The sequence below is a fragment of the Alosa sapidissima genome, chromosome 23, assembly GCF_018492685.1.
Source record: "Alosa sapidissima isolate fAloSap1 chromosome 23, fAloSap1.pri, whole genome shotgun sequence".
In the NCBI taxonomy this organism is placed as follows: domain Eukaryota; kingdom Metazoa; phylum Chordata; class Actinopteri; order Clupeiformes; family Clupeidae; genus Alosa; species Alosa sapidissima.
In genome coordinates this window covers 20,762,202-20,779,306 of record NC_055979.1, presented here as the reverse complement: position 1 = coordinate 20,779,306, position 17,105 = coordinate 20,762,202, and the positions used below count along the sequence as shown (strand labels likewise).

Here is a 17,105-nt window from a genome sequence, read left to right as displayed (position 1 = left end):
TGATTTCCCAACACTGCTCTGGCTGGGTGCTAAAAACTTTGTTTTGCTTTGCCTTACAAAACACTCTCAACAATGGACATTGTTGCGAAACTATTCAAAGAACCTGCAACTAAAAACTAAGAAGAAAAAAAAAAAAAAACAGTAATGCAGTCTAGAAGAAGAAAAGAGAAGCCCTTAATCAGCTGTGAAATCCGTGGTGAAATACACTGACAGCACGACAATGCAGAGCTCTTTATCAAACCCATGTGGGGGGGGGGGGGGGGGGGGGTGCTTACTCTCCTGGCACTGTGCCCCTCCGTATCCCAGCGGGCAAAGGCAAATGTGGGCATCTGCTCGAGTGCTGAAGCACGTTCCCCCGTTGGCACAGGACACGCCGGAGCAGGCATGCTCGCTGCACTCGCCTAGGAGGGGACAGACCAAAGCCGGTCACTTCAGGCATGTTGGACTAAAAACGAATACTGACTACAAGGCACACCAGCAGCAAAACTGAACAGAAATGGATGGATGCCATGCATTGTGGAGTTGCTCGGGGTCATCATTTTGTAACTATGTATGTGTGTGTGAATGTTGCACTCCTGTGCAAATCTCTCAAGTGCAAATGTCACATCTTTTGTACTTCTGTACGTATACAGTATGTGTTCATGTGGATCAAATGTGTTTACTTGTGTCTACATGTCGGTCTTTACAACAGCAGCAACAACAAGAACCTACAAGCGGTTAATGTTATATAATATTATGTATATGGGTCATAGTTAATGTTGTATAATATTGGTAATAGTTAATGTTATATAATATTATATATGGTAATAGTTAATGTTATATAATATTATATATGGTCATAGTTAATGTTGTATAATATGGGTAATAGTTAATGTTATATAATATTATATATAGTAATAGTAATTAAACAAGCTTTAGTTACAAGTACTTTGTCCATCATTCACATTAGGGTCCTCTATGTGTGAACAGGAGCTAGTGGGGTCCCAGCCCCTCCTCTCGACTCACCAACATCAGCCCCGGAGAGTGCCCGCCCCAGCGGCCAGGGCCTCATGTCTACCCGCTTTCCGTTGACCGACAGGCTCTGCAGGCAACCCTGGAACCCTCGGTTGGTCCCAGCCGCCCTCGCCAGCCAATAGCCATTGGGAGAGCCGCCTACATACAGTGGCGTGCGGAAGGTGATCTTGGTGTATGTTCCCTGTGAGCATAGAAACACAAGCAAACATACTACATTTACTGAGAGCTCACAAGAAAAGGATTTCAGCTTGCCCCTCTGGACGAGCACTTCACGCTTGCTCCTAGAAGTATTAGAGTAGGGACATCTTTAGAGTAGGGGCTATCTGATGAGACATCTTTAGAGTAGGGGCTATCTGATGAGACATGATGGGACATCTTTATAGTAGGGGCTATCTGATGAGACATCTTTAGAGTAGGGGCTATCTGATGAGACATGACGGGACATCTTTAGAGTAGGGGCTATCTGATGGTGCATCTTTAGAGTAGGGGCTATCTGATGGGACATGATGGGACATATTTAGAGTAGGGGCTATCTGATAGGGCATCTTTAGAGTAGGGGCTATCTGATGAGACATGACGGGACATCTTTAGAGTAGGGGCTATCTGATGGGGCATCTTTAGAGTAGGGGCTATCTGATGAGACATGTTTAGAGAAGGGGCTATCTGATGGGACACATTTGGTGTACAGTGTCCTCTGTGTTTGTACTTCTGTCTGTATGTAATATATAACATCCTCAAACCTTTTAATTGTACAGTGTTCTTGGGTGACTTGAAAGGTGTTACTAAATACAGTGTTTGCGGAGTAATACTTAGTATACTGCATCTGTGTATGTCTTTATGTTTTGTTCGTGTTTTTATACATCCCCACCTGTGAGTGTCCGGTGACAGGCGTGTGATTATCCAGGCGGAGCCAGCCGCTCGTGCCCTCCCGGTGGACGCTCACGCTGTGCCACTGGCCAGGAACCACCGGCCTCTCGCTCACCAGATGAGCAGCCCCCGTCCCACAGTTATACCTGCCACACACACACACACACACACACACACACACACACACACAACACAAAAGGCCTCAGCTGCACAGCAAAAACACGCACACACACACAACACAAAAGGCCTCAGCTGCACAGCAAAAACACACACACACGCACGCACACACACACACATACACACACACACACAGGCCTCAGATGCACAGCAAACACACACACATACACATATGCACGCACACACACACGCACACGCACACAGACATCTGAAGGTGCAGGAAAGCATCAGGCATCATGTGGTGAGGCGGACACTCACACAGTGCTTGCTGGAGGTATTATGCATCTCCATGACTACTCAAGCTCAGCCTCACCTGACTCATCTCATCTCCATGACTACTCAAGCTCAGCCTCACCTGACTCATCTCATCTCCATGACTACTCAAGATCAGCCTCACCTGACTCATCTCATCTCCATGACTACTCAAACTCAGCCTCACCTGACTCATCTCATCTCCATGACTACTCAAGATCAGCCTGACCTGTCTCATCTAATGTAATCTCCAGGACTACTCAAACTCAGCCTCACCTGACTCATCTACTGTAATCTCCAGGACTACTGAAGCTCAGCCTCATTTGACTCATCTCATTTCAATGACTACTCAAGCTCAGCCTCATCTGACTCATCTCATCGCCTCAAAGCATCCAACACTTTACGGCACATAAACTGCAGACCCATGCAGCGTATCTTCAGTAAGTGCAGTGGGATTTTGCATAGAACTAAATTAGGATGCTTAATGGGATTAATATACCACTGACACCGAACAAAATCATGTGTGTCCAGAGGCCAAGTGACTGGAAGCGGGTGTGGGCAGGAGAGACCTGAAGTGCAGCTTCCCTCGGATCAGAGCCAGAGAGGAGAAGTCCCCATAGCCATGTTCATTCTCTCCACAGTAGAACAGGAGGCCATCTACACTGTCTGCCTGTGTGGAGAATGCACAAACACACATAATTATGCACGCACGCACTCACACGCACACACACATACACACACGTACACACGCACGCACACATGCACACACACACACGCACACACACACACGCACACCCACACACACACATACACACGCACGCACACACGAACATACACAAACACACGCACTACAATAACTATTGGCTAATAGCCATATTGACTTAATCGAGCAATTTCTGAAAATAAAAAGAAAACACTGACAGTTAATACAATTCAAACAAAACAGCCAATAAAAACAGTTTAGCTTTGATTTGATTTTTCACCTGGACGAATATTTTGATTTTCACAAGCATCACAATCATGTCATACGCAAATTGCATCGGCCTATTCAACTTGTGTGCAGGAGGACACCGCGTACCTTAAACTCCAGACTGATGTGGAAGGAGTGAAAGGAATTCTTCAGGGGGTCGAAGGCCATGTAGGAGTAGCCAAACAGCCTGGGGAACTGCATCAGCACAACTGAAAACAGACAGATTTCTCAAAACTCTTCTTAACAAACAACTTAAACATAAACCTGGGCTGCATCACATGCTATTCTTATGCATTTATTTATCTTCTTTTTGAACAGCCATCCTTTTTACCCATCTACTCTGTAAGTGTAATTGGAGCTCCATGGGCAGTTCACATTCTTGCCAACGGGCTACTCTGCGCTGTGTAGCTCGTGCTGTCAATGTTTCTATTTATGATGGAACGTGTCGCCTGTCATGTCCATGTTGATGTATGTACTGGGTTATGCTTTGATGAGACCAAGACAAATTTCCCCATGGGGACATTAAAGTATATTCTATTGTAAACTCAGGTGCTAACCAGTGTGGGTAGATCAATGAGAAGGCTTGGTCACACTTCACTTGTGTAGTCACAGGCTATCTACAGATGCTCAGGATTATCAACAAACGATCAGTTGACACATTGTTAACTACAATTTATCATTAAAGTTAAGGTTAAGGGTTGGATTTGGTTTAGGTGATGTTCAGTAATTGTTCAACAACAATTTTACGTACTGAACCTGAATGTTAACAGATGATCCAAGTCTCTGTTGGTGGACTATCCAAGTCAAGCGTCACCCATGGATCTCAGTTTTTCTCAGTACAAGCTATAGAGAGGTAACTCCAGAGATGTTCAGCGCTGTAGGCCACTACACTACTGCTCAGAGGGAATCCTCACTGCACCGAGCGAGCGACTGTTGTGTACCACCGAACACACTCTGTCCACATTGAATCTGTTAATTATTCCAGTGTGTCAATTTCTCATTCAAAACTGCAATGTGAGCAACAGAAGAAAAATAGAGGCGTGCGGCCGACAAAAGTTTGCTCAAACGTTGCGTTGCAAGGTGCTGCATAGCACTGCTTTGCGTTGGGCACAGTGAGCTCAAACGTTGCGTTGCAAGGTGCTGCATAGCACTGATTTGCGTTGGGTACAGTGAGCTCAAACGTTGCGTTGCATGGAGCTGCATAGCACTGCTTTGCGTTGGGTACAGTGAGCTCAAACGTTGCGTTGCAAGGTGCTGCATAGCACTGCTTTGCGTTGGGTACAGTGAGCTCAAACGTTGTGTTGCATGGAGCTGCATAGCACTGCTTTGCGTTGGGCACAGTGAGCTCAAACGTTGTGTTGCATGGAGCTGCATAGCACTGCTTTGCGTTGGGTACAGTGAGCTCAAACGTTGCGTTGCAAGGTGCTGCATAGCACTGCTTTGCGTTGGGCACAGTGAGCTCAAACGTTGCGTTGCAAGGTGCTGCATAGCACTGCTTTGCGTTGGGCACAGTGAGCTCAAACGTTGCGTTGCAAGGTGCTGCATAGCACTGATTTGCGTTGGGCACAGTGAGCTCAAACGTTGCGTTGCAAGGTGCTGCATAGCACTGATTTGCGTTGGGCACAGAGAGCTCAAACGTTGCGTTGCATGGAGCTGCATAGCACTGATTTGCGTTGGGCACAGTGAGCTCAAACGTTGCGTTGCAAGGAGCTGCATAGCACTGCTTTGCGTTGGGTACAGTGAGCTCAAACGTTGCGTTGCATGGAGCTGCATAGCACTGCTTTGCGTTGGGTACAGTGAGCTCAAACGTTGCGTTGCAAGGTGCTGCATAGCACTGCCTTGCGTTGGGTACAGTGAGCTCAAACGTTGCGTTGCAAGGTGCTGCATAGCACTGCCTTGCGTTGGGTACAGTGAGCTCAAACGTTGCGTTGCAAGGTGCTGCATAGCACTGATTTGCGTTGGGTACAGTGAGCTGAAACGTTGCGTTGCATAGAGCTGCATAGCACTGCTTTGCGTTGGGCACAGTGAGCTCAAACGTTGCGTTGCAAGGTGCTGCATAGCACTGCTTTGCGTTGGGCACAGTGAGCTCAAACGCTGTGTTGCATGGAGCTGCATAGCACTGCTTTGCGTTGGGTACAGTGAGCTTAAATGTTGTGTTGCATGAAGCTGCATAGCACTGCTTTGCATTGGGCACAGTGAGCTCAAACGTTGCGTTGCAAGGTGCTGCATAGCACTGCTTTGCGTTGGGTACAGTGAGGACATTCCAAATGAAAACAAAGTAATTAAACAGATTTTATCGCTGATGTTTGCATGCATCGCATGTACTGTAGGACTTGCTGTTAGAGGTCAAGTCTGTGAGTCTGGTGAAGGATTGTTTATATTTGAGCTCAACAGGCGATCCAATTGCAGCTCTACCTCCTGAGCTTCTGATGTAATGTGTTGATTGTCTGGGGTTCTTTGGAGCTCAGTCCAAGACACTATGTTTGTTTTCCATTTCCAGTGCCAGGTCTGTATACACTACACACGAGGTTTCTTTGTTTTCTACTGTTTTTTTTTTCCTTTTTCTGAAGCGCACATTTGGAGAGGACATTTAGGACCATAAGGAGTAATTTGCTCTATTTGTCAAATTACAATCGTGAACTGCGCCTTTGATGTAATAAGACATGACAAGCGATTCCCCGAACTGAACACGATCTGGTGAAACAGCCTGACTTGAATGAGTCACTTCATTTGAATGACTCACTTTTTTGAATCACACATTTTCCTTCGCGTTCTCCCTCTGTTCCCCTATTGTGTTCCCTCTTTCTTCCTTCCTTTCTGCCTAGTTCTCTCTATCCCTTTCTCTCTCTAGGAGTACTCGAGCTGCTCTGGAGGTCAAGGCGTCTCTCCCTGTTCACCGTACACGGATGTGTCAGGCGAGTGCCCCCCCCCCCTCCCACCCCACCCCCCCTGCAGCATATCCTGAGAGCAGTGCTCTTCTGGGAACCCATCAGAGCATCTTACACCTCCATGTGACAGGACAGACCTGCCAACCCTCCCACTGCCCCTCCGCCAAACCTTCCATGTGCCTTTCTGAAACATGACTTCTCAATTGACCCACAGAGGCCGGGGAAAGTCGGACCTCATGGTGATGAAAACTGGAGCAAGATGCTTGACAGGAGACTGCCTTGGACACTCTAAATGGCTTTACATATGTCTTGTAAGATAGGTTACACAAAGTTGAACTTGGTGAAGTGTGGTTAGATTTGCCCAAAACTCCTCCAATAATTATAACAATATGTGTGTACAACAGATGAAGTATCAGTTGCAGTGTCTGGATAGAAGTGTTACAGCATAATGCTCACATATAAGTAAGTTATATGGACCAATTTGTGAATCAGTTAACCCAATAACTCTTTAATTACCTTTTGTTTGTCTGCCTTTCTGCCTGTCTGCCTTTCTGCCTGCCTGCCTGCCTTTCTGCCTGCCTGCCTGCCTCCTTGCCTGTCTGTCGCTTCCTCCAGATTTCTCCAGATCTCAGCCCAGAGTATCTGCCCAGCCTCTCACTCACTCTCCGAGCAGGATGGCCCTTGCCTGCCCAGGGCACACTGGCATCGGGAGCCCCCGCTGGTATGGTCGTCCACGCAGATGGTGTGCGGGGGGCACACGGCGTCCTCGCAGGGCAGGTCGTACAGGCGCCTCAGCGCCCCCTGCCACTGGGTCATGGGGGCGGCCGGGGGCAGAGGAGGACCCAGGGTGGCGCCAGAAGGGGCATCAGAGGGGGCAGAGACGGCAGCCAAGGGGGCAAAGCTCCAGATGTTACCACCAATCTGAGAGGCTGGCGCTTCAGGTTGGGAGGGCATGTGAACCTCTTTCTTGGGAGATAGCTGTTGGCAAGATGTAATAAAAACGTTGGATAGGAAGAATTTTCTCCTTAAATGTAATGCCTTTTTCAGTGCCAAGTTTAAAAAAAAAAAAAGTTATGCAACAAGAATCCTAACACAAACCAGCACTCAAATGTTTGTGATGTAATTGATTTTCAATTATTGAATGTTTCTTGGATACATTCACCAGCCGTACACAATCAAAGACATGTGCTTGGCCTGCGTCATCATTACATTCTTTGTAGGAGACCTTTTTGTTAAAAAGGCTTTGGCTCAGTAGATGGCTCAAGGATTTCAACATACAGATAAGAACAGACAGTCCCCATTATGTCATACTAGTCTCAGAAGTGATACTGATGATGAAGCACATGGAATGCTTCTATTCTCTGATATCTAAGCTCAAACTGCTCCATCTGCTTATAGGTATGTGTTCAATTTCAGATATACACCAACATCACCAACAGAGCTGATTTTGTGCACAACCAGTTTGGCATTTAAGGACAACTGGCCAAGTCAATTAATGCTCATTACAAGATCTTGCCAAAGGACTGCAGTTCAAAATTAGCTGGCTGGCTAACAATGGCACATTTATAGAAATTTGATTAATGTGTGTAGTCCTTATAAATAAACAAATTAAATTAAACGAAAGTAGGCTTTACTAGCAAGTGCTTCTGCCCCGTTCAAAAAATTTGTTTCACCTCCTCAGTGTTGGCACTGTAGTCATAGTCAACGACGGCAGCCTGGTCATTGGTAACGGGACGCGTGAGACGCTTTGTACTGATTGCTCCACTGCCAGCATCTTGAATACCTGCATATCACAGGAGCCAAAGGAGCCAGACGCCCCGTCAGACGGGAGCCAGCTATCAAACGAGCTGTCAAAGCCTGTCTGAGCCCATTCTGCCACACCAACCCAGTGCACTTGGATCCTAGATGTGATTTTGCATGTGGTGGAAAGATGTGAGGTACAAGCTTCCACTGCAAGCCATGTTTGATAACAGAATCTGATCTTTTGTGCATATGTAATATAACTAACATGCACTTTTCCACTCGTGTTAGGCATGGTGTAGTGAATTTGATGAATGAATGAGAGATATTCACAAAAGAAAAACAGATCATGAATACAAAAAAATACCTATAAATGGCGAAGCATCTCCCTTCCCCATTCTGAATGTTCATGAACATCATTGTACTGTACAGTAGCAGAATACATTTTCTTCAACTCTCCTAATAAGCATGGGAACACAGAAGTCGCGGCAGCATGGCATGGTAAAACCATTCAGTCTAGACTTTGAAGTGAGTAATATCTACACTTGAGACCAAACGCTAAATGAATTCACAGACACTGTGCTGTAAGCTGCCTTGTTATTTTTAATGCTTCCAACTGCAGATTTTATAGTGCGTGGTGTAGTGATTTAGCTGAGATACTCACTGAGAGTCCAGATGCCACTGACAGAGCTTGGGGGACTAGCGGCGTTTGCATTCACTGCTTGGACCATGAACTGGTACAGTGTGTCTGGGCTCAGTCCTCTCAGGACCATAGAGGTGGTCGGAACGGGCACGCGAAGAGTTGTCCACTCCGTGTCCACCTCTGGTCTAGGGGAGAAAAACATGAACCATTATTCAAAAACATTTCAACGCAGTTGTTCTACCATGGAACTTTTTCAACTGACACTTTGCACTCAGTGTACGTAGAGCAGTAAAGTAAAACGGGTGAAATGAGCCTTCAGAATAGAGTTGAAACTATGATGCATCTCACATCTGCATTCTCCATCTCCATCCAGATTCCCCCCAGAGAGAAACACAGACTCGCCTGTCATCCACTCTATTTACATCACAGAGATCTCTTTAGCACTACCTACAGCACTTCATATTCTTTTATGGTTTCTTACATTCTCAAAGACTCTACTTTATATCATACTGTATCTCTAACCATGGTAGTTTGGCAAATAAATAATATAATAAAATAAATCAAATCATGACCATACAATTGCTAAGAAACATGCCTGTATAATACAGCAAAAATATATTGGTCAATCTTTCCCAGCAAAAACAAACATGTTTTATTTTCTACATAAGAGGTAAACATGCAATCCTTGAAGATTGAAAGAGGAATGGCAACTCTAAAACAATGGTAAGCTTAACATAGCCGGACTGCTAAAGTGAATCTATTTCTTCGCTGGGTGGCCCCACGCATGAATCTCCGCAGGACTCTTTTCTCCAACACATTTATGGAAGAAGGCTTTGGGAGGTGCCTTGTTTGGGTGCTTTTGTAAGGTCACATTCAGTTGTGGTCTTTAGTCTACTCTCAGCCATGCATATCCTTGCACAACCCAGCGCACAACCCATACATTATAAAATCTCGCACATTTCTTTTTTTGGGGGGAGTAACTCTGTCTGTATAATTGGCTTGTTTGTCCAAAACCTCCCGGAACAACACAGCTGTTTTTTTTTCTTTCGCTGCTCTGGTGGTGGAACTGTTGCAATCTTACAGCATAGATGCAGTGCAAGACTCGCCGACGTGATGTACAATTAATCGCTGTACATTATGACAATAACAATAGCATGTTGAGCTCAAACATGTTGAGAAATATACTACTGCACATCACATCAAGCTAGTGCACAAAAAAAACGAGTGTTTTAACACCTCTAGAAATCTGTGAATGAGACGAAACTAAGGAAGCCCTTTTAATGAGATGTGTGCGCGACCCCCTTCTCTGCATGTTGAATATGCACACACAAACCCTGTTGTGCTGACAGACTGGAACCAATTCAGCGCCTCTGAAATCTAAATTTAAATGTCTTCAGAAGTCCGTGAGCAGCTGACCATCTCGTTCACAATGGTCTTTTTCTGCAAAACTGACAAACATGCCGTCTGATCTGAGTGTGTGGTCCCATTTCCTCAGGGCATCTATAGATGGAGGTCTCTGAGCACAAGACTTTCTGGGGGCCCTCTGAGTTGAATCCTTTAGACTCATTGAGAGCCGTGATTCACCGTGGAAGCATTCAAGCAATAGCCCATCTTTGAAACTTTTGCTGAAAATAGATACAGGCACAAACTGCATGCTCCCTCCAATATAGACCTGCCTAGAGGACAAAAATGAGAAAACCCTATGACCATCCAGCGTAGTGTGTGTTTTGGACCGGCATTATGTGCAAGTGTATATACAAGTCAAAATGTGTGGTCTCTATGCATAGTAAACCACAAGTTGGCCGGTCTGAGTGACAGTGATTATTCCAAATAAACAACTTCCTCTTCCACGATTTTAGACTGCTCCTCCATGTCCTTTTGTTCGTTTTCATTCTTTCTTCATTATTCTCTGAAAGCTGCTCTAGACTAGGAAACTTTCTGTAACTGATGGAAAAGTTTTGCTGTGAAACTGTTTTTGTCTACGCATTTATGTTGTGTTTGGATCTCAGGGGCCACACCACCTTGATGATGTAAACACCGTCCTCTGACACCGTGGTCAAATCTCCAAACATTATCAAGGAGAAACGGACAATGCAGCCTCCTCTGATTAGGCTGGGCACGTTATTTACTCTTTCAGCTATTATGAGTCCATCAAGAGGCAGCAGGAAGTGTACTTTTTCCCTTAGTTGGACATCAGCCACGACTCTTGCAACAGACGACATTCATTTATTCAGAGGAGCTGTGCCAATATTTGTATAGATTTTGTGTGGTGCCAAATTCCTGTTTCTGTTCTTAGTTACTCAAGGCTTGCTACTGTAAATCCAGAGAGAGCAGCTGTCACTAAATACAATAAAATACTAAACATACGCCTACACTGGGTATAGCAGCAAGAGGCTTTTACTGGAACTAGGAGTGTGTGAGTGTGTGTGTGTGTGTCACAGGATAGTACTATTTCCTGCTAACTTGTACAGTGTTCAGGCCTACATCACACACAAGACTGCCAAAATCTTGATATATCCTTGTATGTTCTACTTCAGAAAGGCTCCGGTAACTCAGATGTGAGCTCTCCATGGTTCTACTCACAAGTGTGCTGCATATGATGTCAGTAAGGTATTTACCTGGTGTAGGAAACCAGGAAGTGCTGAACAGGCGAAGCTCCTTCTGATGCACCCGGTTTCCATGACACCACAATTTGTGTATGAGATCCTACTACCACATCCGGCGCTGATGGGGGGGCTGGTCTGAAGCATCTCTCTATAGCACAGAGTGAGAATGAGCAATACAGTGTAGCATTACTGTATTCCCCATCTAACAAGAAATAACACAAGCAGTTAACATTTAGATCCGTCTCTGCAACCCAGATGTGCTTATCTACTGGGCCAAGAATGAACTTTCATCTGCATGACATCGACCGTGAAAGTAGGAACCAAATTATCCCAAAACGAAAGAAGGGTCATCAATGAAGATTTCACACTTAACATAACATAAAAACTCATTAAAAAGGCATCATTCACAACCCATAATTGACAAAACAAATGTTTCAAAGCTGTGGTGAAAATCTTTCCATACAATATACCGGTATTGATTAGCTAAGTTAGTCTAACTAACATGGCACCAATAGTTTGAATGTATTTAGCATTACCCAACAGTTCACACTACAGTACATACACTAGTGGTCTGTGTGCATGTTCTCACCATGCGAGGCTGGCGTGATGCCCCTAGGCATACTGGGTCGTCCCTCCCCTGCCCACCCATAGGCTGCAATGGTCACATGGTACTGGCTATCGTTCTTCAGACTGGACACCTCGGTGCTCTGACAGATAATGCAATATGTTTAATAGCATGCTTTACCACTCTAGAGTCAGAACTGATTTGACCAAAAGTACATACAGTATAAGCTTGTCTTTTGTCATAGATATATACTGTCAGTATATATATCTATGGTATTTTGTATGGACATTTATTAGCTATCTATCTAGATTTAACTTACAAATTCAGCAAGTCCATCCCATGGTACCTGAAAAGTGGAAACAAGGCACAACCGTGAGACGTTATAGCCAAAATAATAATGAAGTATGCAATAATAATACGATTAATAGAACAGTTGTCAATAGTTAACACACCAAGACATTTTATAATTAATTGCTCACCCCTTTCAACATGTCAATGCGGACAGGGACATTCCGTGTAATAGGCGTTCCTACTGGACTGTTATTCACCTCTGTTAAGAACACCTAAAGAAGGATACACAGACAACAGACACACACACACACACACACACACACACACACACACACACACACGCACACGCACACGCACACGCACAGGCACGCACATGCATACTGTATATTATTCATTGTTATGTTCATTGGGCAAGATGGTCCTGTTGATTGGATTCTTTATAAAAGCAGTCTACTTATTTGACCCCTATCTGTACTTAAAGTGAGTGTTGTGGCTCCATTGTTGCAGCAGCTTATTTCCCCAAGACCCTTTGTCTGGTCTCATAACCACCCTTGCATCACACTAGCTCTGCATTGACATAACACTCGCAGCCCAATCTGAAACCAAACAAGGGACCGACCCACAGAGATTGGACATGCTCTAAGCCCTGGGCCACCCCAACAGAGCAACCGTGCCCCTGGGCTGTCACAGGGAGACGTGGGAAAAGAGACGAGACGAGACGAGTCTACGAAGTTGGCAGCAAAACGTCGGGGCCCGCACGGTTAGGTGCACCGGCCCCCCCGCCAGGACTGGCTCCATTCATTCTCATCAGCGGGGGCAGGCGGCAGAGAGAGAGAGAGAGAGAGAGAGAGAGAGAGAGAGAGAGAGAGAGAGAGAGAGAGAGAGATAAAGAAAGAGAGAGTGGATGGGCGTCAACAGTCCTGCCTATCTTCACCTGCTGTTGCAGACACCAGACAGACACACCCTGCAGAGGCGGCATCGGCAGCCGCAGCAGCGGGAGAGGGAGACGCGTCTGAGAGAAAGACGAGTCTGTTACTGTAGCATGTTGGCTAACAAGGCTAACAAAGACAGCACATCCCATGGGGTCCGGGTCACCGAGTGCAAAGGCGGGAGAAAGCCTGTGTGAGATGCTCTGAGCCACATTAGACACTGGCAGGAAGGTCTTGTGAATTTTCGCACCTCTCTTCAATCACAACCCACAAGAGGAACACTTTATTACAGACGTATGTAAACACAAGCCCAACCTACTTCTCTCTCTCCCTGTCTCTCTCTTGGCTGCACACAGTATAAAAAAAACAACAGAACCAGCCAACGTAACCAGATCCAGAGTGCGATGTGTAATGTTTTCTCCAGAGCGGAGGGGAGCGTAGGAGGGCCCTGGACTCTGCCATTCACGGGCCCCGACAGCCAGAGGCTCCAGGTCAAGAGAGGCACATCCTGGGAGGGGGGGGGGGCATCTAACAAAGCCCAGCGACAGAGCCTTGTTTAGATACGGCCCGGGCTAATCCCCCGCACTGTCTGACAGACTTCTTGGATGCACGGCTGCATTGAGCTCATCCCAGAGCAATGTGACCCAAATCCTGCTTACAAACGCACGCTTATGGTAAACTAATTATGTTGGAGTGTTGGAGCATGGAGAAGAAATCAATTCATTCACACTTTAACAATGCCCGCACCAATGGATGATTTGTGGAACAAATTGTCAAGGATAACAAAACAGACAAAAGGGAGAGGATCTTAAGCGAATGCCCATTAAAAAATTGAGAAAGTAATGCAGCTGCTTTCAATGTGAATAACCAATTCCAGAAACATGTGTTTTCTGGGTACGTTTTGAATGATTGCTTGTGAAAGTCAGTTTTGTTTGTGATAAACAATTTATTGGCAAACACAAAACAGCTCTGCAACTATTACAGAGCGCTCAGAAAATGTGCTTACAAAGGGAAGCACACCGATAAACGTTGACATTAAAACAGATAAACAGTATATAAACTCTACACTTAAGTTTAAAACAGAATGACCACCAACACTCTATGACTACTCAAATGTTGCAAAAAAACATGTATCACCTGCAAGAGAACAATCCAATTGTGGTTAATCCATTTGGCCTGCCAGCACCCTGCCCCCCAAAAAACACGCCACAACAATTTATTCGACATAATGGCTTCCCATCAGTTAAACTCAAACAGTGAAAGCACAGTTGCAGGACATCCCTGCAGGGTTTTGGCTGGGCCAGTCCAAAGCATTTTCCCACAGATTCTCAATCTGGACCCCCCGAATCCAGACTAACTTCATTTTAAAAACCAGACAGTGGAAGTACATCTGATTTGGATCAAAATCTGATTAAGTTCAAACAAAGAGGGGCAAAGCAATGGCTCTCTGAGTGCATAGCATTCTCTCATAGCATTCGCTGTGTGTGAAAGGCATTCTGCTCATAGCAGAGCAGTAGTATCATTCCTGAACCCTTCCGAGACACGCTCCTATTGAGCCTCATGGCAATGCCAGGCGCAGATTTGTGGTTAGGGCATCCATCTCGCAAACCCTGGGACTGGGACCGGCTTCAAGGCCTGTCACAGTGAGGAGCTCTCATGTTACGTAAACACAGCCCACGGTCACCGCAGAACTTTATGGCCATTCTCTCGTGGCACGACTCCGTCGTCTGCGCGGCTGTGAGTGTTACAAAGGGACTCTGGAAAGTCTGACTAGTGCAGGGGCTGCACTGTTCTGCCTCTGCACACCACACTTCCTCTGACCAGCACTGGAACTATTTATAACCCCTAACTGTCTTCGATGAAAAAAAAAAAGTAGATCGTATTGCCCATATGGATGGACCCTTAAAGGTGCTCTGTCTGAGCCCTTGAGGGCAGTGGAATATTCACTTAAGAGAAGTGTCTTTTTGCAGCTCAATGATTCAGCCAGACAGTTTCTTGGTTTCTCTTCAAGACATAAGAAGCCTGCAGGGTCTCACAGATGTAGCACATATCCATAGGTTATTCTACACTGGTCCCTTTTTTTCCAAAAAATGGAGAAAATCTGGATCATAAATTAAGTTATTTCCTGGCAGAAGGACTCCTCACAGCTGAAAGCTGTTAAAAGGCAATTATCCCAGGTTAAAATAAAACAAAAAACTTCCTCTCAGTTCCTCCCAGAAGGACTTGGAAAGGATCTTATGTTTACCAATACCACTGTAACTACTGCTGTGACGGTTTAGCTGTGCATGACTGTTTGCGACAGCACAACTCTTTGTGAAGCAGGACGGCACACCAGTGTCTGTTTCCACACAGCTGTCCGTGCGAGTTGGCTGGTCAGTGTTGTGGTCTGACGAAGCCAGTCATTTTTGGTGCTGCTCCTAGTTCTAGAACACACGTGTGGACTCTCTGCTCCAACTCAAAGGCACTTGTTTTTCTGAACTCTCACGTCCCTCCAAAGACTACGAGGGCCTCACGGAGTTGCCTGAGAGACTGTGTCAGGTATGTTGGGGTGAGGGGTACCAAAAAAGGGTGGGGGTGGGTGTTGGTGTGTGTGTGTGTGGGGGGGGTAAAGAGGAGGGGGCTTACCCGGTAACCCATGACAGCGGTGACGTGTCGCCGTGGCACCCTCCACCTGACAGCAACTGCTGTGCAGTTCAGTGTTTCCAGCTCCACATCCAGAGGAGGACTGAGAGTCTCTGAAAACAAACACACAAGGCACATAAACAAATACAGCTGCAAGCACACACACACACACACACTGACATATTGAACACATCCATTAGAAATGTTAACACAAAGACAACAACTAGCCTACCACATACTTTTACACAAATGGGCACATTATGCACACGTTCAGTATGAACAAAAGGCACATCGCTTAAGCATAAGGACAAAGTGCATAACACCACAGAGACTTCACTGAAAAAAACCTCAATTTATTTTAAACATGCAATAAATGGCAAGCTATGCAAACCAATGACGATGGAGCCGCTTCTGTGGAATCTGAGAGAAATGTTAAGCACTGAGAGAGTGGCTATATGGGTAAAGGGGGAGAGTCGGGACCTCTGCAAGACCACTGCACTTATTCTGCCATCAATCTCCTCCCCACTGTCAGTAATAGCCTAGCATTGCCTCTGTCACTGAGCTAGCCGGCTGGCTGGGGCACCAGTAAATCCAGTAGCCTACTGTATAGACCCTTTCAACAAGGTAAACAAAAACAATGCTTGAACATTCTATTTGGGCCCCAATCTACTTCCTCTGCATTAAGATAACATATGGAATGTTAAAAAGGAAGTCTTGTGGGGCCAACTATGATGCTGATAATGGAACTCTCTTGAAAGGGTCCATAGCACCCCACCGACTCCTCCTCAGTACCTTGGCTGTCAGAGCTGTTAGGGCATGGACTCAGGAGATGTTTAAATAGGTAAAGAGCACTCAATTGAATTACTGCTGAATGAACTAAATGAGCTCAGGCAAGCTCCTGGTTAAATACCGGTAGTTTGTAGCCGACTGTATGAGAATCTGTTACCACTTTACATACAGGAGCTGGTAGTCAGATGCTCAAAGTTGCAACAAAGTTAAAAAAAACAAAGTTTTCCTAAAAAAGGAGCTGCAGTAACTTTCTAGGTAACTAATTGGATGCTCATTGATACTACATGTATCAAGTTTTCATTCATATCAATTGATCCACGTACCCAAACCACTGTCTGCAGTCCGCCTCAGTGAACAAGTATATCCGAATATCTGCAGGAGCACCAAGATGACAGATGCTCTACACGGTGAAAAATCTGCCATCACTTAATTTCCGTACATGAAAAAGACTTAGTGTTGTCAGGCGTACGTCAAAGTGCGACTGAGAAGAACACGGCGAAGTGAGAGTTGAGAGTTTAGCTGGTCTTGGCTCCGCCGCGTCCCACCTCGACTCTTGTTTCCCTCTCTTGAAGGGAGGGAGCAAAATAAACGGATTTGCAACTACTCAAGGAGATGTGCCGATTTGTCACGGGTTTGTTAAATCGTCCCTCTTTCACATAGGCTAACCACCGAAATCCCATGGGACCAACTACAGAGAGTTGTAGCCTACAGAACAAACTGCGCAAATGAATTAGGCTACCTGAAGGTTTGAG

At 45.5% G+C, this 17,105-nt stretch overlaps 1 protein-coding gene and 1 long non-coding RNA gene across 5 annotated transcripts in view; one reads left to right on the top strand and one right to left on the bottom strand.

Annotated features, from left to right (window-relative positions):
- The window catches only part of LOC121698832, a 16,518-nt gene extending 12,338 nt beyond the window's left edge, over positions 1 to 4,180 (top strand). The window contains exon 3 of the long non-coding RNA XR_006026877.1: positions 3,966 to 4,180. This is a non-coding gene — a long non-coding RNA (uncharacterized LOC121698832). The remainder of the gene's footprint in view (positions 1 to 3,965) is intronic.
- Positions 1 to 17,105, bottom strand: part of LOC121698831 (pikachurin-like) — a 22,804-nt gene extending 5,699 nt beyond the window's left edge. For 2 of the 4 annotated variants that reach the window (XR_006026874.1, XM_042081271.1), the window contains exons 1-14: positions 16,677 to 17,105; positions 15,568 to 15,677; positions 12,202 to 12,285; positions 12,042 to 12,068; positions 11,747 to 11,864; positions 11,170 to 11,305; positions 8,573 to 8,736; positions 7,842 to 7,951; positions 6,831 to 7,146; positions 3,389 to 3,489; positions 2,880 to 2,980; positions 1,883 to 2,027; positions 1,006 to 1,195; positions 276 to 401 (exon numbers count right to left, since the gene is read on the bottom strand). Coding sequence is in view for 1 of the 4 variants with exons in the window: in XM_042081271.1 (XP_041937205.1) it covers positions 276 to 401; positions 1,006 to 1,195; positions 1,883 to 2,027; positions 2,880 to 2,980; positions 3,389 to 3,489; positions 6,831 to 7,146; positions 7,842 to 7,951; positions 8,573 to 8,736; positions 11,170 to 11,305; positions 11,747 to 11,864; positions 12,042 to 12,068; positions 12,202 to 12,285; positions 15,568 to 15,677; positions 16,677 to 16,776 (1,828 nt within the window). In the remaining 3 variants the exon portion in view is untranslated. Of the gene's footprint in view, positions 1 to 275; positions 402 to 1,005; positions 1,196 to 1,882; positions 2,028 to 2,879; positions 2,981 to 3,388; positions 3,490 to 6,830; positions 7,147 to 7,841; positions 7,952 to 8,572; positions 8,737 to 11,169; positions 11,306 to 11,746; positions 11,865 to 12,041; positions 12,069 to 12,201; positions 12,286 to 15,567; positions 15,678 to 16,676 lie in introns of those variants that run through there. The other 2 variants (XR_006026875.1, XR_006026876.1) reach the window with 2 other exon arrangements.